This window comes from Hylobates moloch, unplaced genomic scaffold (genome assembly GCF_009828535.3).
Source record: "Hylobates moloch isolate HMO894 unplaced genomic scaffold, HMol_V3 SCAFFOLD_14, whole genome shotgun sequence".
Taxonomy (NCBI): Eukaryota; Metazoa; Chordata; class Mammalia; order Primates; family Hylobatidae; genus Hylobates; species Hylobates moloch.
This window is the reverse complement of record NW_026652289.1, coordinates 66147454-66174042: the sequence shown is the minus strand read 5'-3', so window position 1 is coordinate 66174042 and position 26589 is coordinate 66147454. Positions and strand designations below refer to the sequence as shown.

General features: G+C 45.0%; 1 protein-coding gene across 4 annotated transcripts in view; it reads left to right on the top strand.

The window, feature by feature from the left end:
• The window catches only part of TLN2 (talin 2), a 465831-nt gene that overhangs the window by 368411 nt on the left and 70831 nt on the right, over positions 1 to 26589 (top strand). For all 4 annotated transcript variants that reach the window (XM_032174074.2, XM_032174073.2, XM_058427409.1 and 1 more), the window contains 10 exons: positions 759 to 852; positions 2811 to 2900; positions 4793 to 4915; positions 6258 to 6401; positions 8018 to 8179; positions 14457 to 14597; positions 15046 to 15227; positions 16647 to 16779; positions 19391 to 19492; positions 24038 to 24208. In XM_032174074.2, coding sequence (XP_032029965.1) covers positions 759 to 852; positions 2811 to 2900; positions 4793 to 4915; positions 6258 to 6401; positions 8018 to 8179; positions 14457 to 14597; positions 15046 to 15227; positions 16647 to 16779; positions 19391 to 19492; positions 24038 to 24208 — 1342 coding nt within the window. The remainder of the gene's footprint in view (positions 1 to 758; positions 853 to 2810; positions 2901 to 4792; positions 4916 to 6257; positions 6402 to 8017; positions 8180 to 14456; positions 14598 to 15045; positions 15228 to 16646; positions 16780 to 19390; positions 19493 to 24037; positions 24209 to 26589) is intronic.

Below are 26589 nucleotides of genomic sequence, written 5' to 3'. Positions count from 1 at the left end.
TGTTGCGAATTCTTTCTTATGAATGTATTAGCTTTCTTAGGAGAACTACAGTGGACCCTTGACCAATGCAAAGGTTAGGGGCACTGACCCCTGCACAGTCAAAAATTCGTGTATAGCTTTTGCTTCCGTAAACTTTACCAATAGCCTACTGTTGACTGGAAGCCTTGCTGATACCATGAACAGTTAACACATAGTTTGTATGTTGTATGTTAATGTATTATGTACTGTATTCTTGTGATAAGTTGAGCTACTAACAAAATGATAAGAGAAAATGTACTTTTCACTAAGTGGAAGTGGATCATCATAAAGGTCTTCATCCTCATCCTTGTCACGTTGAGTAGGCAGCAGAGGAGGAGGGGTTCATCTTGCTGTCTGAGAGGTGGCAGAGGTGGAAGAGGTGGAAGGGGAGAAAGGAGAGGTAGACACACTGGTGTGACTTTTACTGAAAAAAAAAAAAAAACAAAAAAAAACCCACCTATAAGCAGATTTGCACAGTGCAAACCCATGTTGTTCAAAGGTCACCTGTATTAGAACCCCTTCCAGATCTAGCAAATGAATAATCAGAGGCAAGGTAGGGTTTCTCATTCTGTCTTCTCTGGGTGTGGTTTATTTTTGGTTGTATAGAGCCTCTGCAGAAGAGTTCTCCTGGGGACCCAAGCTGAAACAGTGAACTAATTGTATTTCTGGTGAGCCTGCAAAGCATTGTAGGGGAAATTACTGTTGATCTTTAAAAAAAAAAAATTCTGTTTCTGTCACAGAGCTGTGACAGAGAGCATCAATCAACTCATCACTCTGTGTACCCAGCAAGCTCCGGGCCAGAAAGAGTGCGATAATGCCCTGCGGGAGCTCGAGGTAGGTCCCTGGGAAGGCTGCTGAGGACTTGAGAAAGGGAGTGTCTGTGTCTGTGTGTCTGTCTGTCTATGTCTATGTCTGTGTCTGTTCTTTCCCTATAGGGCTAGTTTTCTCTTCTCTGTCCTTGCCTTTTATCTTTCCGCGGAGGCTGTTAAGGCCAAAGTTCCAATCCAAGTGGAAAGAAACTGAAGAGAAACTAGATTGAGTGGGATTATCATTCCTGCTTCTCCTGTTTCCAGTAGGATGAGATGTATTTTGTTAAAGGATTCTTTATTTCAAACAGGAAGAGGCCTGTGATGTTGGGTGTAGGCTGAAGATCAGCAATTTTTACCTAAAAAATATTGGAGAGATTATTCTGGAACAATGGGGAGAGAGCTAGGGGCTGAGATAGGTGTTCTTTTGAGTAAAAATGATTTTCCCATACACTGTATCTGTACCATGTAGGGAATATGTAAGAGGAATCCTAGGACTAACAGTACTTACACAGTCAGGGTGGCTGTGGGGCCCCTAAGGGCCCAGAACACAGTGTGGGTGCTTTTCATTTTATACTCATACTCATTTATACTTGAAAAGTTATGTATCCCCATAGAATGTGTGTGTGGGTAAAGATAAAATCAGTGTACTTAATTGTATGTCCTAACCAATGCCGGTTATATTGAGATGCCAGATGAGTATCTCAGTAGATGTGGGTTGGTTGTCTCAAGGGACCTTCCATTTTCTGGGTGATCAGCATGGGTCTGGCATGGTGGGAATACCCACTGCAGCTTCTGAAGCATTTGATTGAGGCCCTGATACTGGCACTAGGCCATTGTGCACAGCTGGAAATGAGAAAGGGATTGTTACCACAGGACCGAAGCATTCTGAAAACAGTTGAGAATGTTTCTTACATTGGCTGAATTACTACCCTGTTCTGCTATGTTCACATTTGCAAATATAAATATGTAGGTTGTTGATCTAAATGAGCTCTGTTGGCCTAGGTGCCAATACTCCATCCCTTATTGATATCCTTGGTTGAAAAATATGACTAGTTTAGGATTGCTGTTAATAGAACAATTTTGAATATCCAAGGAGTGGGAGGAGGTTCTTGAATGAAATGAGCTCATTCCTTACACTGCCCTCTTTCCCTCCCATCTTTAACAGCTCAGCAGTTCCCCTTCCTTCTCTCCCAGCCCCCCACCAGCCTTTGTAACTCAAATGACTCTCTTTTTGTTGGCTGTGTCCCAAAGATTGCTGGGTCCTAATGTACATTCTCACTCTCTGGTGAGGAGGTTAAACGGCTGCATCCCCAGGAAAAGTCCCTTACAAGTGGTGATCAAAGTTCATTACAATGCCATGACAGAGCTAGCCATGGTTTTCGGTGGCTTAGAGACACAGAGCCAGGCCCTATACCCATGTATTTCTTTGATGAGGACCTGAACAACAAGAAACGTTTTCTACACTGTTTAAATTAAAAACAAATGAACCATCGCAATGGACAGTTTGGGGGAAGTACCTTCTTTCATGCCTTCCCATTAAAATGTTCCAAAATTGGAAAAACTGAGGGTTCTTACTGGTCTTAAATAAATGAATGAATGGCCTTTTGAAATTTAAACTCCTTAGAATTATCCTGCAGAGAAATTATGCTAATTGACCATGCACGTATTGCCTTGTATTAATGTTCTAATATGTTTTAAATGCACATCCATTCTGTGTTTACCTTGTTTCTTCTCCTTCAAAACTGAAAACAAGAGATTCTCATCTCTGGCAAAGCTAACCAGAGACCCCTATAATGAGCATTGTGTTGCTAACAGGAAATCTGAAGTCGTGATACCATGATCTAAATTCTCAAACATCTGAGTAAAAGTGATCATGACCAGAAACTTGTATATGGAGGGAAAGTTGATAGTTGGTAGTTGATGTTGAATTTCTTTTGCCCTATGACATTTGCTTGCTTTTTATGTTGTGTTCTTCTTCTATAGACTGTGAAGGGGATGTTGGACAATCCTAATGAACCTGTTAGTGACCTCTCTTACTTTGACTGCATTGAGAGTGTGATGGAAAACTCCAAGGTAAGACTGCCTATGCCATAAGTCAGAAGTTAGCATTGCTCGTCAATGTGGGGAGAAGTTTAGGCGTGCCTTCTGTGCATCTGCCTGTGGCTGGTCTGCAGCGCTAGCCGCATGTAGCATGAAGCCTATTTGTGGAGCCCTTTGCTCAGGAGCTTCTCAAACTTGAGGGTGCATCAGAATCATCTGGAGGGCTTCTTAAATACAGATTGCCTACCCACAAGTTTCTGTTTCAGTAGGTCTGAGATGAAGCCGAGATTCTACATTTCTGACTATCTCCCAGGTCCTGCCCCTGTGGTCCAGGAACCATACTTTGAGAACCATTTCCTCTCTTTTTTCACAAATGGGTCTTATTGTGAGTCAAATCGTGTATTTTCTACACCAGAACTGATTTGGAAAGTCCTTCAGTGACTTGACTTATGTGGGATCCTCTTATGTGTTCTTTTGCGGTCTATTCATGGCATGCATTCTCAAGGAGGGTGAAATTGTTTTGTTTTGTTAGGACATTGTAGAGGTGTTGAAAACAATTTAAGATAATATAATGGCTTGTTACCCTGCTCCTATCTTAACCTTACTCAACAAAATCTTATTCTTTGGTATTTGATTAGAAAAAAAAAACTTAAAAGCCTCCTTAGTGGAACAATTATAATAATAAAAAAAACTGTTGAGAAACACTCCACTGTAGTAATCATACCAATGTCTTTTGAGAATGCCTTCAAATCAGAAGGTGAAAATCAAATGCAAGGGAGAAGAATGGATGTCGAGCTGTTGCAATCTGGCTTTGTAGCTGAAACATGGTCACTTTTATTCTAGCGGGGAAACATCTGTACTGATAATGTCAAAAGGACTCTGATTTGAGCTAAAACTAGAATTTCCTCATCCGGTACCTTTTATGGAATTATGGATTGTCTAAGGGAAAGATGCATACACACTCAGATCCAAAGAAATGGTTCCTTCTTAAAGAGGAATGTGAGCTTCGGAGGGAGGGGGAAATATTATACATAAAACTACCCTCTACCTTCTCTCTCTCTTTTTTTTTTTTTTTTTTTTTTGCAAGTCCTTATGTAAACTGGATTATTTTGTATATCCAAGCAATTTTAGGGAATTTATTCCCTTCCAAGATGCCTTATTGACAAATGGTCTCTGCTTTGGGTTCTAGACCTGGCAATACCATAGTCTCTCCACAGGGTAAAACATCCTTCAGTTCCATCATTGTTGCCAAGGAAAATATGACCAGCCCTTCTGGGGCATAATGAGGGAACACCAGATTTGCATTGGGCACCCTGTACCTGCCCATGTGACCTTTACTGTGACCTTGTACAGGATGCGTGACCACTCTGGGTTGGATTCTGAACACAAATCTCTTTCAGCTGTTATTGTAAAGATCTCTGAAGAAAGAATACACCACACCACTGATTTTCAAAATAAGGCAAAATTCTTACAGTATTTAGGAAACATACTTAACAAAGATCTCTGCTTAAATTTTACTGTCAGTAACTAGACAAATGATATCTGGAAGGGTGAGTATCATGCTTTCTGATTATGAACTCACCTACAGCTCGATGGATATGATTTTTATATTCTGGGAACTAGTTCTCAGTTTAGACCATTCACCCATGAGTTGCCTTTTATAGACTCTGCTATATTGTCTGTGTATATTAACTGTAACTGCTTGGAATATAGATAACTTTGGGTTATACTTTCATTGTACTTATCTCTTTGTGGAATGGAAATGATGTAATTCTCTTCCATCTCTTTTTAATCCAAATAAAGGAGAAAATCTCAAATGTTCCAAATTAAGTTGCCTTGAATATTAAAGTTGGAGTGTAGCCTCCTTTACCCCTTGGTTTGAGGCAATGCTGGATAGAGAATGTTGCTGGCCATTTGTTTTGCAGGTTCTTGGTGAATCGATGGCAGGGATTTCACAGAATGCCAAGACCGGAGACCTCCCTGCCTTTGGGGAATGTGTGGGGATTGCATCTAAGGCTCTCTGTGGGCTGACAGAGGCCGCAGCCCAGGTAAGGGGCTGGTCCTGATGCAGCCATGTGCCCTGTGCCAGATCCCTGTGGGAGGTGTGGGGAGCTCCAGCTGCACCTCTTTCTCCAAGTACCACCACAGAAACCATGGGAAAGGCAGTGGCTTCTGTGCTGGCTGGGGCATTTACACACAACATGAGCCAGTTATCCCCCAGGAGCAGAGCAGCCCTGGGCCAGGCTGGGGAGCATGACGAGACTCAGTACAGACCCAGCATATAGGTTCAGAGGCCAACTTTTCAATCCTTTTGAAAGGTTTTATTATAGATGAGTTGTTTGGGTAGAAAAATAAGCACTAAATAATTTAAATTTGCTAAGGCTTTAGAAATGCGAAACTGTTATGTCATGCTCTTTTTAGGATCAGAGAGAGAAAAAAATTAGATGCCATCATGCAGAGACATGATATGGCACATTCCTTGCCCTTCTTTGACTATCCCATGTATTTTCAATGATGATTGACCTCCCATGACAGAAGCTTCAAGGATGTCAGCATCTACTTTAAAGCGTTCATCATTTGACAGTTACCTTGAACTTTGAAGATTTTACTGAACCACAGAGAAACATTACTAGTTTAGGGGATGAAATTATCTACCTTTATCCTTCCCCTCAGATCTCAGGAGAAATGAAGTAAGATCAAAATTCCTGTGCACAGATTCATTTTTTCTCTTTTATTTGGCTGACACATCTAAACAGAATTGCAAAGAGAAGCCCTTCCCTTGTGCCCTCTTGTCCTCTTGGGAACCAAATGCTGTCTTTTTTGTTGTTTTTTTTCTGGGCCATCTTACTCAATTACGAAGTTAAGATCCCTTCTGCTATTAAAAATACTGACCTAAGCAATAAGGACATGCTTCAGTAGGCTCTGAGATGAGGAACCCTAGGACGGGGCAGGCTCCACGGTTGGCTGACCCAGCAGCTCCACGCCATTAGTCTGCATGCACCCACTGTTTTCTGCCTCTCCTGTCTGCCAGCCAAAGAGTCAGCTTCATGCTGAGGCTGGGCAGCCTCGTGATCACAAGATGGCTGCCAGAGTAGTCAGGGCTGCGTCCATCCTTATCCATGCCCCCAAAGAAGAATTTCTTGAGGCTCTCTCCTAAGAATAGGGAGACTTTGTTCCATGAGCCTATGATAAACTCCTTCTGGTGTGTCAAGCTGGCATAAACCTGTTCATTATTACACCCTTATTAGTGGCAGGATGAGATGACCTTGACCAGTTTGAACTAAGGAGTGTCTAAGTGTGACAGCTGCATGTATAATGTGGACCATCGTCCCCAGCAGGCTCACCTAGGAGCATGGCGCCTGAGCTGTGGTTTTTCTCTTCCCTTTCTAGGCTGCATACTTGGTTGGCATCTCTGATCCAAACAGCCAGGCAGGCCACCAGGGCCTAGTGGACCCCATCCAGTTTGCCAGGGCTAACCAGGCCATCCAGATGGCATGCCAGAACTTGGTGGACCCTGGCAGCAGCCCATCACAGGTAACTATTGGGGAGGATGTAAGATTTCAAGCCTGTAAGCAGCTCCTCTAGGTAGGTTGTGGGAGACTATGAGAAATTAGTAAAGAATCTTGTTCTTTCAGAGCTTGCAAAGGTAGCTAAATGCCAGCACTGTAGATAATGACTTAGGTGGGAGCAAATATTGCAAAATATGATGAATCTGGAAATTTGTAAGTGCCTTGAAATGGGGTGCCAGAAGGCAAAAGGAGTGAAGTAATCACAGTGAGATTCACAAGGAGTCTTCATTCATTTCAGGGGACATGCATTGAGGGCTTGTTCTGTGCTTAGCTGTAAGGGGTCAGTGTGTGCACGGCTCCATATTCTACCCCTTGGCTCTTAAATGTGTTAGGCAAAGTTTGGAAAATGCAATGTCCAGGGCACGATGACAGTGCCAGGGATGTGCAAAGGAAGGTGTGATTAATTCTCCAAGGGGGCTGTCAGGGCTCACTTCACAGCAGTGATGGCACTGAACCGGGCCTCAGAGTTCGGTAGAATCTGCAGCACAGAAAGAAGCCAGAGTGACATTTGAGGACGAGCCAATACATGTGACATTCCATAACACCTCTCATACCTGAGTGGCACGGGGTCCCAGTCACTTATTAAAACAGTGTGTACCACAGGGAAGAAGAAGTGGCTGGAATGGGGGTGGCGGAGGCAGTCTTGTTAGTGACATGTCTGCCATCAACCTGGGGCCCACATTCTTGAAGCAGGAGAAGGACCTGAACAAAGAAGGAAACACAAGGACCATGTGGACCTAAAGCAGCCCCGAGAGCTGGTGTATCTGGGAGTCCTTACCCATCCAGCAAGGCCAAAAGGGTGTTACCAGCCTCAGCAAAGCAGAACAGGTGGATTCAGAAAAGCAAATGAGTTGAGGCTGGCAGGGTGGAGCCTGTGGATCTTCCTGAGCCAGACACCTCAGTAGGTGCCAGCAGCCCTCCATGGATGAGGAGGGAGCTGTTGCACCTTGATATGTATTTTTCTCATCTGGATCTGGGCTCTACAGTATGGTGGCCACTGGCTACATGTGGCTGTTAAGCACTTGAAATGGAACTAGTCCAAATTATGATGGGTTGTAAATATGCAGTGCGCACTGAATTTCAAAGACTTGGTATGAGAAAAAGATTGTAAAATCTCAATATTTTAAAATTGATTATATGGTGAAATATTTCGGATATACCAAGTTAAATAGAAGAAATTATTTCATTAATTTCTCTTGTTTCTCTACTTATTTTAAAGTGACTACTAGAAAACTTAAAATTGTGTATATGTAGACCTTGGTCTAGATTCTGTACCCTGGACCTCCTATCTGGGGTTCCAAAGGCTAACTGATTACATCTCCTTTAAGACTACCTGGGGGTCAGCCTATCCCACCACTATGTCAGCACCTCCTTTTTACTTGTTCTTTCTTTATTATCTGTGCTTAAGATTTGTTGCCCTCCTCTTTCTTGGAATGACTTTGAGGGTGACAGAACTAGACATGCGTGTAATCACACAGGCTCTGAACATGTGAATTGAACAGGAACCCAGGGCTGAGGACCAGGGTGGACCCCTCTGCACTGTAGCATGGGGTACCCCTAACCTTGCTCCATGCTTTGTAGGTCCTGTCAGCCGCCACAATTGTTGCCAAGCACACGTCAGCCTTGTGCAATGCCTGCCGCATCGCCTCATCCAAGACGGCCAACCCAGTAGCCAAGAGGCACTTTGTCCAGTCAGCCAAGGAAGTCGCCAACAGCACTGCCAACCTGGTGAAGACCATCAAGGTAGGTTGCTGGACTACAGGCCTTATTCAACTCTGTAACTCCTGTTCTGGAGGGGGAAGGGGAACAAGATTTAAGCTCCACTCCTCTCCTTGTCTAGTGAAGCTTAACTTCTAATTCAGTCTTATGGTTGATGTCACTGAATAGGCATCCCTTACTAATGGAGATACCTTCATGAAAAACCAACAGCCTTGGGCTCTACTAACCTTTTAGATGGTGGGGAAGGAGGCCTCCCCAAATTCTGTACATGAGAAGCTTAGGGACAGAACTCTGGTGGGAAAGGGTTGGTTATAGGGCCTTTCTTAGCACTATGCTTGCGTAGCAAATACCCTGATTTTACTTAAACGATATGTCTACTTGTGGCGTTTTTGGGTGGGCTAGTAGAGGGCTCTCCCATCATTGCTGAATATATCTGGACCAAGAGAGTAGGTGGAAGGAGAAGGGAATGGGAAGTTGTGGAAAAATCACTTAAAACATTTTCATCATTCCTGTGATATTAATTCTGTTTATAGCTGTTTGAATGTTTTTTTTTTTGTTTTTTTTTTTTTTTTTTGAGACAGAGTCTGGCTCTGTCCCCCAGGCTGGAGTGCAGTGGCGCAATCTCGGCTCACTGCAAGCTCCGCCTCCCGGGTTCACGCCATTCTCCTGCCTCAGCCTCTCCGAGTAGCTGGGACTACAGGCGCCCGCCACCACGCCTGGCTAATTTTTTGTATTTTTAGTAGAGACGGGGTTTCACCGTGGTCTCGATCTCCTGACCTCGTGATTCACCCGCCTCGGCCTCCCAAAGTGCTGGGATTACAAGCGTGAGCCACCGCGCCCGGCCCTGAATGTTTTAAGTGGAGCATCAACTTTTAAAAATAGAGCATCTGGTGTTCATTAAAAATTCACCTTTGCATTAAGGTATATGGGCATGTGGTGGATGGGCAGGTTCACTTGCAAGAAGCAAGTGGGAATCACTAGGCCGTAGTACTTGTAGGTGGGTGATGAAGCCAGAAACACAGTCTGCCCTCAGCTAGGACCAAGCAGGCAGCAGGCAGCTGCCCTGTGAGAAAACAGCCACAGCCTGGACAACAGACCACAGGCAGAAGGCCCAGCACCACCGCCCCAGCTCCTTCCACAGCCCCAGCCTTCAAAGGAGCATTGTCATGGGAGGCAAGATACCAGTTCTGTGTTAAACCCTGGACACCAATGAAGGGAAAGGCATTGAAGGAGTTAACACTTTTTACTTAAGGGTTTTGTATTCATTCAGATAGGAGGGTTGGCTTTGCTGCTGGGACAGTCCTAGAGTAAGAGAAGTTTTCCCAGTTCTCTCCAGAGGATAGGACACTGCATACCTCATTTTATTTTGACTACAAAAAGCCAGTGCAGTTGCATGCAGAAATCAGTCAACAGGATGACCAAGCAGAGGCAAAAGGAGAGAACACCCAGCCCAGCACCAGTTGGAAGCTGGCGGTCAGCACATGGGACTCGCACCCCAGTCAGCAGCTTCTTAGCTATTTAAACAAAGAGTCTTTTTTTTTATAAATGAACAAACAAAAACCCCTCCCTGTTTGAAGGCAAGAGTAAGCTCGGTTGAAATTGAATAAAGCCAGTGTCCAGGTTCCCCGTGATCCTGGTGGCAGGTTACCTGAATTACCATCATAGCTCACAGTAATTAGGAAGTAATAAAGCTTACATTTAAAAATGTTTATTTTGTGCTTTGGGTATGTTACTCATTCACTCCATACAACCACCGTGTGCTTATCCCCATTTTACAGATGGGAACCTGAGGCACAAAGAGGTTAAGTAACTTTACCAAGGTGAGCCTTGGTAAAGGAAGTGGTGGGGCAGAATTCAAACCCAGGCACCAGAGCCCCTGCTTTCAGCCCTGGCATGCTGTTCATCTCTTTGGGATGGAGAGATGAAGTCACCTCTGCAGCCTGGGAAGAAAGACCTTGCTGTGTTTGCAGGGCTTGTGTGTGAGTTTGGGGAGGTGAGGGTGGAAAGAGCAATAGAGTTGACAGCAGCGGCATCTTTGGTTGCTGTGTAATGAGCTTATCTCAGTTAAAATCAATCATTTTCTGGTCGTTAAAAAACATTATATTTAGATGGACCAACGGAGTAAAAAAAGGAAAGACACTATTCTGTAGAAATTTCTGGAGCCCTTTCTTGTCTGCCTCCTCTTCAGTTTTAAATCCTGACCTATCTCTATATAAAGCATCTCTGTTAAGATCTCATGTTCTTTTCAGATTCTCCTCACAGTGTCAAATCCTCTTTGCAATTCCCTGCAGCAAATGAGCTCTTATGATGGCCTAAAAGATAGGCCTGTGCAGAACATCAGAGGAGGAATGTCGGGGGGTTGTAACGTGGAAAAGATAAAGGCCTCTGTCTCCTGGCGCACCCTGGGAACGAGGAGCAATGCAAGAGGAACAGAAATGAACATGTTGCCCCTCAGTGTGTGGAAATGGGCCTGGTTTTTCAATTCCCATCGTGTGGCAGGGTTTGCTGGGAGCCATGAGCTTTGCTTTTAATTTACTAACAGGAAAGTGGTAAAGGTCATTTCACTGTAGCACATGGTACTATATGCTGAATAGATTTCCTGTTTGAAGGAATGGTTATGTATTCTGTCAAACAGAAAAACAAATGAATATTTAATTCCCTCAGTGCTCAGTGCTTAAGACAGCTGCCCTCATAGCTGCGTATTGCTCTTAAGTTTTATGCTGCTTAGTGCTGTTTTTTCTTTTAACCATGAGGATGTGCCCAAGCCTAAATCCCAGCTGCCACACCCTTATAGTCATGAAGGAGGGAGCAGCGCCACCAAGAGAAGCACGAGGGAGCAGGAGCACACAGTGGCTCATCAGCATCAGTCACTACTGATGGCACTCTTTAAAATCCTAGAGCGGGGCTCCATGGGAATCCATTTCTGTGTTTCTGCCTCCTGCCAGGGATGGCTGTAAATTCTGGGCATGGTAGAAGGATGCACACGCCTAACCACAGCGGCTGTCTCTCCGAGTCACCACGTACGCTGTTGCCTGCCTTTCTCTCTTCATTCAGCTCATTACCTAGTCTTGAATCAGATGTGTGGAATGGAATGTTATTTTAAATGCGCAGTCACTCACATTTGGGTGCCAAGTAGAAATTATGCAACAGCAGCGTTTGTTTTTCTGAGAAGTTGAAGTTTGGCCTTGCCCCTCACAGCAGAGTTAAAGCTCGGGGTTTTTGCAATTAAGCACTTTCAGTGTGTACCACAGACACCCGATCCAGCTCTCTTTAATCGAATTTGACTTGGCTGTGAGTATGCTTTCTTGGTCATCCCTGTGTTTGGATTGGGAAAGTGGTTTCTTTAGAAGGAAAAGGAAAAAGACTCTTGGGCTTTTCACTCCTTGTTCTGTTGCCTTTGTCTAAGGTCAGCAGGAGAGAAGGGAGCCAGGAGGCTCAGTTCATTGAGGCATGCCAGTGAGTAGCAAGGTGACCTTGTTAAGTCATGTCACTTTCCAGGTGCTGGTTTTATTGTCTGGAGAATTGAGGGTTTAAGCTTAAATTGTCTTTAGGGTCCCCTCTAGCCCCCAAAGTCCATGACTCTTTGATTTTGTGCATACACAGAAATTGTTTCTCCCAGATATCCATGGTATTTTGCTAAGGGGGAACACTTGGAGCAGGCTCTGGGTTTGGGAGTGTTCTTGTCCTGGTGGGGCCTGGATATATGGCGAAGTAAATTTACCCTTTCTTCATTATGGCTGGTATGCCGGACGTTCTGTGACATGGAAACTCTCATGCTTGCTTGAAATTTCACCACTGGGCAGCTTTGAGTATTCAGTTTACTTGAGTGGCTCTGCTGTGCCCAATGGAAGCAGATTTCAGAAATGAAATAATACCTGTGCAAACTATCCTTTCTGACGCCGGATGCCTTTTTTGGATGAAATAACTTGTCCTTTTTGAGAATGGAAAATGATTGACGTAGCTTGCTATTCTAGTTCATGTTATTCAAGGCTCTGACTTGCAAATAGCAATGGGCTATATGTTAATATGATTTTAGGGCCTATGCTTAAAAGCCCCAAACAAACAAACCCTGTCTTTATTCTAGTAGTGCTGTCTGTGACACCTACGCAATTAGAAAACCATTCCTTGAGATTTCCCTTGAGTTGTCATCTTTTTAGTTTGAAGAAGTTCAGCTTAGGCTTGGTGGCTTGATTGGCTGCCCTTCTTCCCAATAGACTGAGAGGTTTGTGGGAGCAGAAAGGGGACGAGAAAAGCGTAGAGAGGTAAGAAGCGGGAAGCGGGAGCAGCACCAAGGGAAGGCTGAGCATCTCCTGTTAAGCTGGAAGTCGTGTGATCCCAGCTGAAGGGGTATGATTGGAGAAAGCCATGTAGCCACTGGTGGGTCTGGGACTTGAGTTTCTTCCACTCCAAAGTCCACTCTTGCAATCAGCTTGCTTCACTCTTTTGCCTGTGTTTGGGCCCACCTGTGTCAGGCTCCTGCTGAGTGGCACCCACCCTGCCTCACACTGGTATTCTCAAATTGCTCTGAAGTCTGGTAAATCCCAACCTCCGGGGATCTACCAAACTTCAGAGCGATATTAACAGTGCAACAAGATCAGAGTACCAAGGTGGTTCACTTCTACGTGGCCAGTGCTGGCGACATAAATCAACATTTACCAAGTATGTAAGTGGTAGTAGGAAATGTGGCTTTATATGTGAGCGGGAAGTAGCCGGCGTGCATGGGTTTCCATTGGGCCTGGAAAAGTGGCAGAACTGGAGAGGTGAGGGTAGGGTCAGGGCCTGTCTGGTGGGGGAAGGGCATGAGCCAAGGCGAGCCAGGCACTATATTAGCAAAAAACAGTAAATCAGCCAGGCTTGCAGGAATTCCTCTGAAAATATTAGCATTGTGGGTATGTAATCATTGTCCCAAGCTGCCAAGGCTTGATCGGAATGTAGTTGTTATTCAGAAATCGCCTTCAAACCAACGGTGCCTGCCTCCTCTTGCTTTATTGAAAAACAGAAATGCTCCCATCTCAGATCTGCTTTGCTTGGTAATGCCAGTGCCCTGGTTTTTTTTTATCCCAATTGTCTAAATTGGCTTTATATCTTGCTCATAAGGGATAAGTTAAAAGTTTAAGAGGTCGTTTAACAAGGAAATTTGCATTCTTCTGCAAACATAACTGCCTTCTCAAGTGTAGCCTTTCGCTGGGAGGGAGGGTTTCTGTCATTGGGTCACAGGCTGTAGGTTCTAACAGTCTTGATCCTGAGGAGGTAGAGTCTAGGGCTAGGAACCTCATCAAAGTGTTGACCCTTTGTGAGCAGTCTGGCATGGATCACAGGCCACATTCCTGGATTCTCATCCATCCAGGCCATAAATCAGCAATAGGCCTGATCACTCAATGCCATTGTGTTACCTGCTGTTAGTTTTTTTGTTTTTTTGTTTTTTTTTTTAATTATGAAGCGTAAGATACATATAGAGAAAACACGTTATGTTTAGAGTTCAGTGAATTTTCTCAAGTGGAACACACCTTGGTAATTCTAGCCAAAATAAGAAACAGAATGTTATTGACACCCAGAAGCTTTCCTTGTGCTCTCTCCGGTCTTATCTGCTGTTCTGACACCCTGGATTAGGAGGGCCACCTGTGTTTGCACTTGGTACTAATGGAATTGTACAGGAGGTACCCATTTGTGGGTGGCCTGTTTTGTTAAATATTATGTTTGTGAGATTTGTTTGTATGGCTGGGGGTAGTTCTCATCTATTCCATCCCGTTAGATTCCATTGTGTTCATTCCAGAATGATGACAGTTATGCCCACCTTGCCTCCATCAGTCATTAGGGAATATCCAGGTAAAACTTAGAAAAAGTTAAAAGTACTGCTTTAAAATACAGTAAAGTATGTTTATTGTTTGGAAGAGAATAGATTTAATCTGAGTAAAATGAAGGCGAAGATCCCAAGGATTATAGTCTCAAAAGTGAGGAGGAAAGTAGTCCCGCTGCATGGTCTGGTCAGGGGGTCACAGGGCGGTGAAGAGCAGGGTGCTGTTTAAATCTGTGTCTCTGCTTCCTGTGAGTGGAAAGTTGACTGTGGAGTCAGTTGTCCTGTGAGCTACACATTTGTCTTTAATTCTTCACAACTGCTAACTGGGCCCCTCTGCTTGATGGCAGGAGTCTCTTTAATCAGTTCTTATTTATTGTTTGTGAAGTCACCAAACATTTTCAGTGTTCCCATTGAACCACTTCTTTCACTAAGAGGTGATTACTGTGGTTCAGGAATAATTTCTGCCTCTCAGTTGGGCAAAATCTCCCTGTTTTCTCCCATCAGGCCCTGGATGGGGATTTCTCTGAAGACAACCGCAATAAGTGTCGCATCGCCACCGCACCCTTGATTGAAGCTGTGGAGAACCTGACAGCGTTCGCCTCAAACCCTGAGTTTGTCAGCATTCCCGCCCAGATCAGCTCCGAGGTAGGGAGTTTTTACAGGAAGATAATACTAAGGTCTTTGGCTAACTTTGTGTGGCACCAAATGAGTTAATAGTTAGAACTCCAAAAGCCCTCTCTGTCAACGTGTGGGCTACTGTTACTCTTGTCAGTGATGGCATGTGCACAGTTAGTGAAACACAGTGACTACACCTCTCGAGAAATAACGTCTATGTAGAGAACAATCTTACTGCCTAGGTTTGGGGCGATTCTTGGGATGTGCCACACTCACAAAATGCTATTTAAGGGGCAAACATGGGCTTAAGTCCCCACCATGCAGACCCCCGGTAATCCAGTCTTCATGGTTCCCTGCCCTCTTTGTCTCCTTCAAAGGGCAGAGGTGGCGATTTGGCAAAGAACAGGACCTTTCAGGGCCCACGTCATTCACTCATGTCTTCGACCCTGACTTTGATTTCTCTGCTGTTTGGTCTCAGGGTTCCCAGGCACAGGAACCAATCCTGGTCTCAGCCAAGACCATGCTGGAGAGTTCATCGTACCTCATTCGCACTGCACGCTCTCTGGCCATCAACCCTAAAGACCCACCCACCTGGTCCGTACTGGCTGGACATTCCCATACAGTGTCCGACTCCATCAAGAGTCTCATCACTTCTATCAGGTCAGTTTCCCGTCCGGAGGTTGCTGCCAGCCCGCATCTGAGCGGGGCAGGAGGAGGATAAGCCCACCAGGCTTTTTACTTAATAGTGATATTCTTGGCTGGGCACGGTGGCTCACGCCTGTAATCCCAGCACTTTGGGAGGCTGAGGCGGGCGGATCACGAGGTCAGGAGATCGAGACCATCCTGGCTAACACGGTGAAACTCCATCTCTACTAAAAATACAAAAAATTAGCCGGGCGTGATGGCAGGCACCTGTAGTCCCAGTCACGCGGGAGGCTGAGGCAGGAGAATGGCGTGAACCCTGGGGGGCGGAGCCTGCAGTGAGCCAAGATCACACCACTGCACTCCAGCCTGGGTGAAAGAGGGAGACCCCTTCTCAAAAAAAAAAAAAAAAAAAAAATAGTGATATTCTTGATCATTATCATCTTTTTCTTTTCTCTTTGGGGCCAGAAGCACTGGTCACAATAGTGATTGCTAACTTAAGTACTTACCATATACCAAATACTACTCCAAGTGTTTTATCTGTTTTACTTTATTTGAACATCACAACAGTCTTATAAGGTACCACTGTCATTATTTCCATTGTACTGATGAAAAAATTTAGGCAGAAAAATTTGGGTAATATCCCCGAGGTCACCTTAAGGCCCAATGGCTGTCTAATCACTGTACCACATTGTCCGTATCTAGGAGTCTAGGCATTGAGCACCATTGTTGATTGAGCAGGATTTGGGGTTGCAGTTAGTTTGCTAATAAGACAAAGAATATTCTAGGGCCTGCAGTAACTCTGAGCATCTCTGACCTTGTTGATAGTGGGAGCCTAAAAAGACATCCCCAAGTAGACATAACATTTCTGAAGTTAACCAGTTAATACCTCGCAGCATGAAATTCATCTTCCCTTAATTATATTTTGCTTCCTAGTTGCTTTTGAAACTCAAAACCACAGTTAACTTTATTTCTTAATGCCTTGCAAAGAAAACTTCACTGCATGTTTTAATTCCTACTATAGCCCAGGACTTTGTGACTAGTATGCAATGTAGAAAGCATAATACGTTTGCACTGGAAATAGTGCTGACCTTTTGTTTTTGTTTTTGTTTTTGAGTAAGAATCCTGTGCTTAAGCCAGTGAATAGAGAATCCAAGTCCAAATTGCTTCCTTTGCAGTTGCCTGGTATCAGCCTAAGGTAGAGGGCAGGACCATATTCTTTCCACCAGAAATAAGTAGAGTTATCTGAAGTGTTAAATTAAGGAATGCATGGGCTGTGCAGTGAGACGTTGCCAATCAAGGGTCAGGGATTCCTCCTGAAAGGAGGTGACTGAGTCAGGGAGGAAGTGGGCAGGGATCCTGGCCCACCAGTGCTGGAGCAGGCTGTGGGACTTGAGCCCCATGGAGCCTGTGTCCAACTTGCACTGTTCCTTCCAGGGACAAGGCCCCTGGACAGAGGGAGTGTGATTACTCCATCGATGGCATCAACCGGTGCATCCGGGACATCGAGCAGGCCTCGCTGGCCGCTGTCAGCCAGAGCCTGGCCACGAGGGACGACATCTCTGTGGAGGTAAGCTGGGAATCTGGGGGCCTGCTTAGCACCCTCTAGGTATGTTGAAAAATCTTAGCATCAGACTTGGAGGGGTAGAGGTTGTGCGGCCAAAATGTTTCTGTTGCTGGGGTTTCACCATTAGACAGCCGTTCTCTGTGGAGCCAATCTGGGAACTTTTTGGAGACGGTAGGGCAGATGCCAAGTAGAGAAGGGTGGCTTGAGGGAAGGAATTATAGGTACTGGGGTGGAAAGTTCAAAAGTAGCTGAAATTTGGAGGGAAAATATCAATATCAAGGTAATTTAGGGGTACGGTGGGCACCGTGTTGTTTTAACACATCAGTAGAGTGGGCCTAGGTATGTAAATTTTGAATAATTCTCTGTTGTCATATTTCATCAGTGTGCTTTTTAGTTAGTTGGCAAATTCAGCATTAAACGAAAGCATTTGGTCTGTTCAGAGATCAAGGATTCTGCCCTAAGTTATTCAATATCTAGCATTTGAGGACTTTGGCATCCTTTTATTAATTTAAAGCCACTTTGCCCTTTCTTGCTTGTTTTTCCAAAGTTTAAAATGGAATTTTCCTGCTTTTTCCCTTTGGGTTTTTTTCTATTACCTGTCCAAAGGTTCCTGATTTTTACTTCTATCTCCACCAAAAGCACAGTGCTTGACTTGCAGAAGGTGCTTAATAAACATGGATGGTCTGTTTATTGATGTTTATCTTCCTGCCACTGAATTCATTAACAATCAGCTTTTGGCCCAGAGTTAGTATTGCTCATTTTTATTAATAGAGCTGTCTATTTCACTCCACCTTCACCCTCCTATTTCCATAAAAAGAAGGATTAAGTTTTCTCAAACTGTGTGGGATGCCAGAATTATTCTTTTGAATCTGTTATTAAAGTCCGTATGTATATGCACGCAGAGAAGTGTACCACTTGATAAATTATCACCAACTGAACAGGCCTTTCAACCAGCACCCAGATCAAGAAGCAAAGTTGAGGCCAGGCACTGTGGCTCACACCTGTAACCCTAGCACTTTGGGAGGCTGAGGCGGATGGATCACTTGAGGTCAGGAGTTCCAGACCAGCGTGGCCAACGTGGTGAAACCCCGTCTCTACTAAAAATACAAAAATTAGCCAGGCACAGTGGCAGTGGCCTATAATCCCAGCTACTCGGGAGGCTGAGGTGGGAGAATTGCTTGAATCTGGGAGGCGGAGGGTACAGTGAGTGAGCTGAGATCACACTGCCGCCCTTAAGCCTGGGCAACAGAGCGAGACTCCATCTTAAAGAAAAAAAAAAAAAAAAAGGTAGCAAAGATGACCAGCACCCCAGAAGCCTCCCTCATCCCCCCATCCTTTCACCATATCCTCCCTCACCCAGTACATCGTCTGTTTTAACTCCCTCACTAGGAAGAGAACCCTTCCCCTTTAACTGCATGTGCTCCCTAATCATATACCCTATTTAATTTAACAAACCATCTGTAATGAGACAGCACTGTTGGAATATTCTTGCGTTCTTGACTATAATCACATTATGAATGTGAAGATAATAAGTAATTAGCTAAATAAAACCCTTGGCCGTCTTGGAAGTTTCTCTCTGCCCGCTCCCATCTGTCTCTATTTCTCTTTTTCCTTTTCTTTTTCTTTTTCCAGGGTTTTGTTTTCAAGTTTGCATGTTAGTCTGCCCCTCTTGCTGAGGACACTCTGCCCGCATCCCCCCTGGCCCACAGGCAGCATTGTTCTGTGGGAAAATAGTGAAGGCTAGAGTCTCATTTCTGATGAGCAGGACATCGCCACTTTGGCGGAGTTCACTCAATTCCATGCTGGTGTGTGCAGACGTAAAACACCCAGTGCTCTGATGCATTAATCCTGCATCTATCAGTGAAGCTCCTATGAATAGTCCTACAGAGGGATCTGATCTTTCCTGCCACTGGCTAAGAATCTCCATCTTTGAATCCCCCATCCCCCACACTCTCAGAATCATCTAGATATCTTGCGCTGTCTCTTTACAGCATGATTCAATTCTTTAGGGGTGGAGAGATTAAACCATCTCTCAAACGTGAGAAGAAAGGCCTTGAGGGCACCGTGTTTAATATTTGCATGCACACCACCAAACACAGTGGACTGAGATCTAAGCTGAGCATTTTCACAGTGCGCTGTTTGGGAAGTAGTCCTGCTTTCAAGGAGCTAATCTCATTTTTATGTCACTCTCCTTCCTTGAGGGTTATTAGTTCTGAGAATACAGTGACCTGGAATGTTCCCTCAGACCCCTCCATTATCTGCCTGCATTTGGAAGAAGTTGTCGTTCCTTCTTGGAAAGCCATGACTGTTCTGCATGTCTACTAATTACATCAAGGAACCTAAAGTAAAGATACCAGTAGCATCAGTTGTCAGGGTTGACAGGAGCAAGAAGCCAGTTGCAAAAGCATCTCTCAGGCCTGCTGCTTCTCTCTCTCTCGGGAGGAGTCATCACTGAGAAGGTCAGGGCAGGGTGCAGTGGCTTGATGGCACACACCCAGGCATTCTAATATCTGCTTTGTGTGGCCTCTCTCATTTTTCAGAGGGGCCTTTTTGAATCAGTGCAGCTCTGTGGGGAGCTGTTATGGGATGAACTTGACACTTCTCTCCTTATCAGGCCCTGCAGGAGCAGCTGACTTCGGTGGTCCAGGAAATCGGGCACCTTATTGATCCCATCGCCACAGCAGCTCGGGGAGAAGCAGCTCAGCTGGGACATAAGGTAATGCACACCGAGGGGATCCTGCGAGGGTGTGCGTGTTATCACGGGAGAGAGGGTTTTATTGACTTTACTGTTATCGTTCCGAAAAGCCTGTGGTGCAAGTATTGTGCCTGAGTCCAATGCTGGTTTAAGCTGCAGCAAATAACACTGAACCTCTCTCTGGCATCCTCTCCAGAAATTATCAGTTCAGGATCTATTTTTACCTAAGTTCGGAAGAAAACTTCAGTGCAGTTTTTCTGGCTGTGGCCAGAGAGGTAATTTGGCATTTACAGTCATCCGTTGCAATCGACCTTTGCTGAAGGAAGCCAGAGACTGAAGCAGACACTCCTAGCCTGGTGTCTGCTACCTTTGGCTGGCTGGCTGGCCAGCCCCGTTCTGATGTGTTTAAGGGTACATTATTCTTTTGTGGTTTCTAACATAGTGTCTACTCTTAGACATAATGAGGCAAAGCAGACTTCTCTGGATGACCAAACCCTCCCTAGGTGTCCACTCCAGGTGAGCCGTTCAGCTGGGGATTCATATCCACATTGTGTTCAGAGCCAAATGATATTTTGCTTGGTTGGGGTTCATTTCGCAAATTCTTCAAGGACAGTTGGCTTGTCATGCAGCCTGTGCCTCAATAGGGAGAGGCCAGAAATTGGATTTTTAACCACCTTGGGTTTCCTAGCATTTTATCAGTGCAGCCATCAGTATAGATGTACATCGGAAGAAATACAGTAGCCAAAATCTTTTTGGCAGGTATCGATTTTAGAAAATCAATATTCTTGCTTTTTCAAATTACAGAATAGCTTAAGGGCCTACTCACCTTCCCAGTGGTTCCAAGGAGGGATTTTTAAGATTTGAAATCTCAAAGGCCAGTGTCTTTCTGCCTTTTTAAGTGTGGCATATTTCATTTCTTTTCCTTTTCTTTTCTTTTTTTTTTTTTTTTTTTTTGAGACGGAGCTTTGCTCTTGTTGCCCAGGCTGGAGTGCAATGGCGCGATCTCAGCTCACCACAACCTCTGCCTCCCAGGTTCAATCAATTCTCCTGCCTCAGCCTCCCAAGTAGCTGGGATTACAGGCATGCACCACCATGCCCAGCTAATTTTTGTATTATTAGTAGAGACAGGGTTTCTCCCTGTTGGTCAGGCTTGTCTCAAACTCCCAACCTCAGGTGACCCACCTGCCTCGGCCTCCCAAAGTGCTGGGATTACAGGCGTGAGCCACCGCGCCCGGCCAGCATATTTCATTTCTTAGCCGAGTTTCTTTATACGGCAATTAGAAAAGGCCTTGTCCATCTGTCTGAAGAGGTTTGCAGGGGTAGGAGAATGGTCTGGACACTGGGGCCACTGCCTATGTGCCCATAAGGGAAACTGAGTTTAGAAGAGAAGCTGGACGTTTTTTCAGCAGTTACTTTTGATTCCAGAACTTTTGTAATAGAATGTTTCTGGATGTCTTTGGAGGACAATACCCATGTCTCTGCGGATGCTTCATTAGTATACAAGATTAATTCCTATGTTAGTGGTTAGCATCAAAAGAAACATAATGTATTTATGTCACTTGACTTATACATTTACTCTTGGCCCTTGGGCTAATCCATCTCTTACCTTCTAAAAGAGAGTTTTGGACAGAGCCAGTCGGTGCGCCCTCTATCCAGAAGAGCCGTGGACTGGGAGTTCACACCCACATTTTCCCCAAGGCTTCATTGCAGTGCTCATGTGGGGCCCCAGATCAGCAGCTTCAACAGCACCTGGGAGTGATAAGAAATGCCAATTCTCAGACCCCAGCTGTGTTCATGAAGTTCTGTGGCTTAAAACAACAGAAATTTATTCTCTCATCCAAAGTCTAAAATCAGGTGGTGGCCGGGCTCTGCTCCCTCTGGAGACTGTAGAGTGGATTCCCTAAAGAATCTGTTCTTTGCTGCTTATATCTTCCTGTGGCTCCTGGCACTCCTTGACTGTCACGCTGATCCCTGCTTCTGTAATCACATCGTCACCTGCTCTTCGGTGTCTCTTCTGTCTCTTAGATGGACGTTTGTTATTGGATTTAGAGCCCACCCCAGTAATTCAGGACATTCTCATTTCAAGATCTTTAAATGCACCTGCAAACACCCTTTTTCCACATGAGATCACATTCCCAGGTTGCAGGTATTTGAATATGGACATATCTTTTAGGGGCCACCATTCAATCCACTGTGTCCCTAGACCTAGGAATGAATGTTATGTACCAAATACTCAAAATTCTGTGTTATTTTAATGCATGTGCTAACCCAAGGGAGGATGTTTCCTGTTCTGTCATGTCTCAAGAACTAATGGTGTTAAAGTCCTTGCTAAGCTCCCTAAATACGGAGAAAAGCACATGCCTTCAAAAAGCTTTGCCTGTAATATGTGAGCACCTAGCCTTTACTGAGTACTTCCTATGTGGCAGTTATCATGGTAAAGGGCTTTCATGTATACTAATCCTCCTACCAGTCCTGATGAACTCTCAGTGCTATTATTAATCCCCATTTTACAGATAAGGAAACTGAAGTGGAGCAATTGGAACAATTAGCCAAATACTTCTCAGTAAGGAATTGGCAGGGAAGATTCAAATCCAGTGATTCTAAAGCCAGAGCTGAAGTCCTTCACGGCCCAGCCATGCTACCTCCATGGGGAAGCCAGGTTCCCATTTAGTTATTGCATTTAATTATTCTCAGCATACAGCAATCGCTGACATTTGACAGTTGCATTGATGAAATATACTTTGAAAATAATAAAATTAACCTAGAAAACATATAAGATTCTAATGCATTAAACATTTTGACTCCTCCTTTAGGACATAAAGGACCACCCCAAGCCTTCTGCCCTGATAACCTCAGTGCTCCATTCCCTTTGGTGGTGACACCAGTGCCCTTCCTGGGGATGAGGATGAAATCAAATGCAAGTGTGTGGAGCTGCTGCCTGTGGGTTGTACAGGCTGTGCCCTCCACAAAGGCATTTGGCCTGAAGTGGGAAGTAGGGACCAAAATTCAGCCCATGCTCTGCCCTGGCGTCGCTCATGTCTACCCAGAGGACCCCTTTAAAATTCACCCAAAGGCTCCCTAAGGGCGGGGAACAGCGCTATTCATCAGGTTGGAAACCTCTGTTTAAGATAACCGTAGAGGAAATAACAATGTAAAAAGAAGTTTATTGTTGGCCAATAATCATGTCTCACTATTAGCGTTAATTAAGTTTTATTTTTTGGACACTTCCCCCACTTTGCCCTAGCCGCCCCCCCCCACCCCATCATCCTCCACCCCCTCGTGCTGGCCCAGTGACTGCTCATGTGAGTGGTCTTCCTGTCCACATCCCCACAACACTCATTCTTCTAACATGTGATGGGAAGAAGCGTTAAGGGAGGTGCTGGCTGAAGGTTTGATCTTAAGTTCTCTTAAAGGGCATAATTTAGCCATTAGTCATTACCGCACAGAATGAGGCATTGAACAGAAAAGTGTGATTCATGCCATTGTATTTTATCTGAGTGAGGATAGATTCTGAGAGGGGATAGATTCTGGTATCTGAAGTGAATATAGCAAAATGTTAAGATCTCATATTCTGATGCCAGGTAGAGGGGCATCCAAACACCAAATGATAAACTTCTAAAAGTGCAATGCTACCACAGCAGCAGGACTGGAATCCTAATGAAAGTGACAGAGACCACAGATTGTGGCAGCTGAGAGCCGGGGCTCTGGGGTGGGATGCTGCTGTCTCCACCTCTTAGCTGCATGAGATGGAGCATGCGTCTCAACCCCTCGAAGCCTCGGTATCTTCTTGTGTATCTGCCTCTTAAAGTTGTGGAGGCTCAGCGGGGAAATGGATGTTAAACTTTCAGCGGAGAGCCTGGTTTAGGGGGTGCGCCCACTAGATGTTTGCAACACGTGGCCCACAGTGCCCAGCTGGTAGGCGAGCTTTGGTGAGCGTGGATGGATATGCATGGCAGTGCCCTCCTGGAAAGAGGCCTGTGCGGAGGCAGTGGTTCCTGTCGGGATAAGCTTTTTTTGTTCTCCCAAGTTGGGCGAATCATAAACAGAGCATCTAGGCTGATGTGAAATCATTTGTGCTTTTTTTCCAAATCAAGGCTTGGTCAAAATGCTCCGGGCAAAAGGCAGTTGGGATTGGCTTCCTACAAAGCTTTTGAAGGTTTCTTTCATCTCCTGCTTTTTTCTGCTCCCCTGCTACCTTACCCTTTTCCACTCCTCCTTCCTCCTGAGTTTGTAAGATGTCTTTAGTTCTTTTAAAAGTTGTTAATTTATAGAAATTGACAGTTTGTAAAATTGAATTCAATTCTCATATCTAACTCTGGATCTTGGAGTGGGTTTCTTAGCACCTCTGCCATATTTAGAGAGATGAAGAATTCCCTGGAGAAAGTAAAGACCAAGAAAGAGTCCATTAATTAGCAAGCACTTTCAGCAGTAAATTGCAGCAGATCTGCCTCTCCCTGTGAGTCAGCCCAGTCCTGTTCCCCTCCCGCGCCTGACCGTGGAGCCCCTGAAGGAGACACGTGTATTTACATGATACATCTGTGGCTTTTTTTTTTTTTTTTTTGAAAGGTGACACAACTGGCAAGCTATTTTGAGCCCTTGATCTTAGCCGCAGTCGGTGTGGCCTCCAAGATTCTTGATCATCAGCAGCAGATGACGGTGCTGGACCAGACCAAGACTCTCGCAGAGTCTGCCTTGCAGATGTTGTATGCAGCCAAAGAAGGTGGCGGAAACCCCAAGGTATGGTCCAGGATATCGGGGACTCACTTAGGACCACTAAGAAGCCATCATGCATTCCTGCTGTAATGTGTCCCTCCAGGAAAAAACACTTCCAGTTCTTGCTGGTGGCATTTGAGCTCCCACTCTGAGATCGGAAATAATCTATTGGCCTTCCCAAGGTTCTTAGGGAGGAAACAAAGAAATATACATATAAGTTATTTTTTTCTTGACAGAATATGTAGACAAGTGTCCTTGGGGAAGAAAAATGTATGGTGTGATGATTACAGGAATGAAAACTGTAATGCTTGCTGGGTCCCTGCTCAGCACTGACACCCAGCTTGCACAAAGGAATGCTCTATTGTGCTCCAGTAAATGTCATTTCGATTCCTAGTACTTAAGAGACTGCAGTTTAATATGAAAATCTCCCATACCAGTTTGCAAGAGGGAACATTTCTTCAGCCTGTTGTATCACCCAGCTGCTTTAAGTGACCAAGTATGACGACAGCCTGTCATAGGTGACCCTGCACCACATTTTACTCTGAACTTGGGAACTGAAGAAGAGAGAACAGCATATGCAAAGGCATAGGTAGATTTATTAAAGGGTTGTGATTCCTTCAGGAATAGTGAGTGGTCTGATCTATCTGGAACATGCAGAGTTGGGGGACCAACAGGTGGGAGGATGGACTGGGCTGCAGGGTGACGGGTCTCTTCCACATTACGGACTTCGGTCTTTATTGTAAGTTGTGGGGAGCCATTGGCAGTCTTTAAGCAGTGGAATGGCACAACCAGTCCATATTTTAGAAACATTAAACTGGTAGCAGTGTGAATAATGTCATGGACTTTTCTTTTCTTTTTTTGAGATCATGTCTTACTATATTGCCCAGGCTGGTCATGAATTCGTGGCCTCGTGCCTTCTTCCTGCCTCAGCCTCCCAAGTAGCTGGGCCACAGGCACATGCCACCATATCTGGCTAACCTGCTTGCTCATTTATTCACTTATTTACTTAATAAGTGAATTAGAGGTGGGGGTCTCACTATGTTGCCCAGGCTCATCTCAAGAGACTCCCAGCCTCAAGCAATCCTCCCCGTTTAGCCTCCCAAGTACCTGGAATTATAGGCGCAAACCACAGCAGCCAGCTTGGACTTAACATTTTCTATGTTCAATTTTTTCATTCATGTACTTGGCAGTTATTAAGAGCCTCATTCTGGGGATGCTGAAACATTAAGCGCCAGCCACTGCCCTCAAGTTGTTCAGAGTCTTTTGGAAAAATAAGTTGAGTTGCTGAAGTGGTGGAATGGAGCAAGAAAAAAAAAATGAATACTCTTTTGACGGCGACGGAGAAACGATAGGGTGCCTTGCAGTCGTGCCAGCCCCCTTTGCACCCTCCCCAAACTGGAGGAGGCAGAACTTACCCTCTGACTCACTTCTGGGTTGTCTTTTCTCCAGGCTGTTTACTGCCACATGTCCCTACTCCTACCTGAGGGTTTCAGTACTAAGAGAATAATTCAAAGGAGGAGTTTTCTGGATTTTTTGTTTTTGTTTTTGAGACAGAGTTTTGCTCTTGTTGCCCAGCCTGGAGTGCAATGGCACAATCTCTGCTGACTGCAACCTCCGCATCCCGGGTTCAAGTGATTCTCCTGCCTCAGCCTCCCGGGTAGCTGGTATTACAGGCGCCCGCCACCACACCCAGTTAATTTTTTGTATTTTTAGTAGAGATGGGGTTTCACCATGTTGGCCAGGCTGGTCTTGAACTCCTGACCTCAGGTGATCCATCCTCCTCAGCCTCCCAAAGTGCTGGGATTACAGGCGTGAGCCACCACACCCGACCTTTCTGGATTTTTAAGACATCAACACATCAGCTTGGACTGTAAGTTCAGAGCTCCTCATGGAATTTTATTTTCTCTCAAGGAACCTCACAACCTCAGCTTCTGCTTTCTGGTAAAGCAGAGGCTGTGACCAGAAAGCTTACAGTGCTGACTGTGTGTGCTCCCAGCCATCAGAGATGGGGTCTCACCATGTTGCCCAGGCTCATCACAAACTTCTGGCCTTAAGCAGTCCTCCCGCTTCAGCCTCCCAAGTACCTGGGATTACAGGTGCAAACCACAACACCCAGCTTGGACTTAGTTTCCTGTGTTCCCAGCCATAGAGCACAGTCAGCACTGTAAGCTTTCCGGTAACAGCCTCTGCTTGAAAGTGGTGTCTAGAATAATTTTCTACCAGTGTGAAGTAGTTTTCAGTAAAACATTAGCTGATGAAGTAAAACACGATGAGTGAAGGCAAGGCAGGTGATCACTTCTGTCCCTCACTGGTCTCATTCAACCTGCTCTCTTTCTGCAAACTCTACAGGCTTAGTCCAAAGTACGCCTGGGATACTACAAGTCTGTTTTTTTGAACCCTTTCCT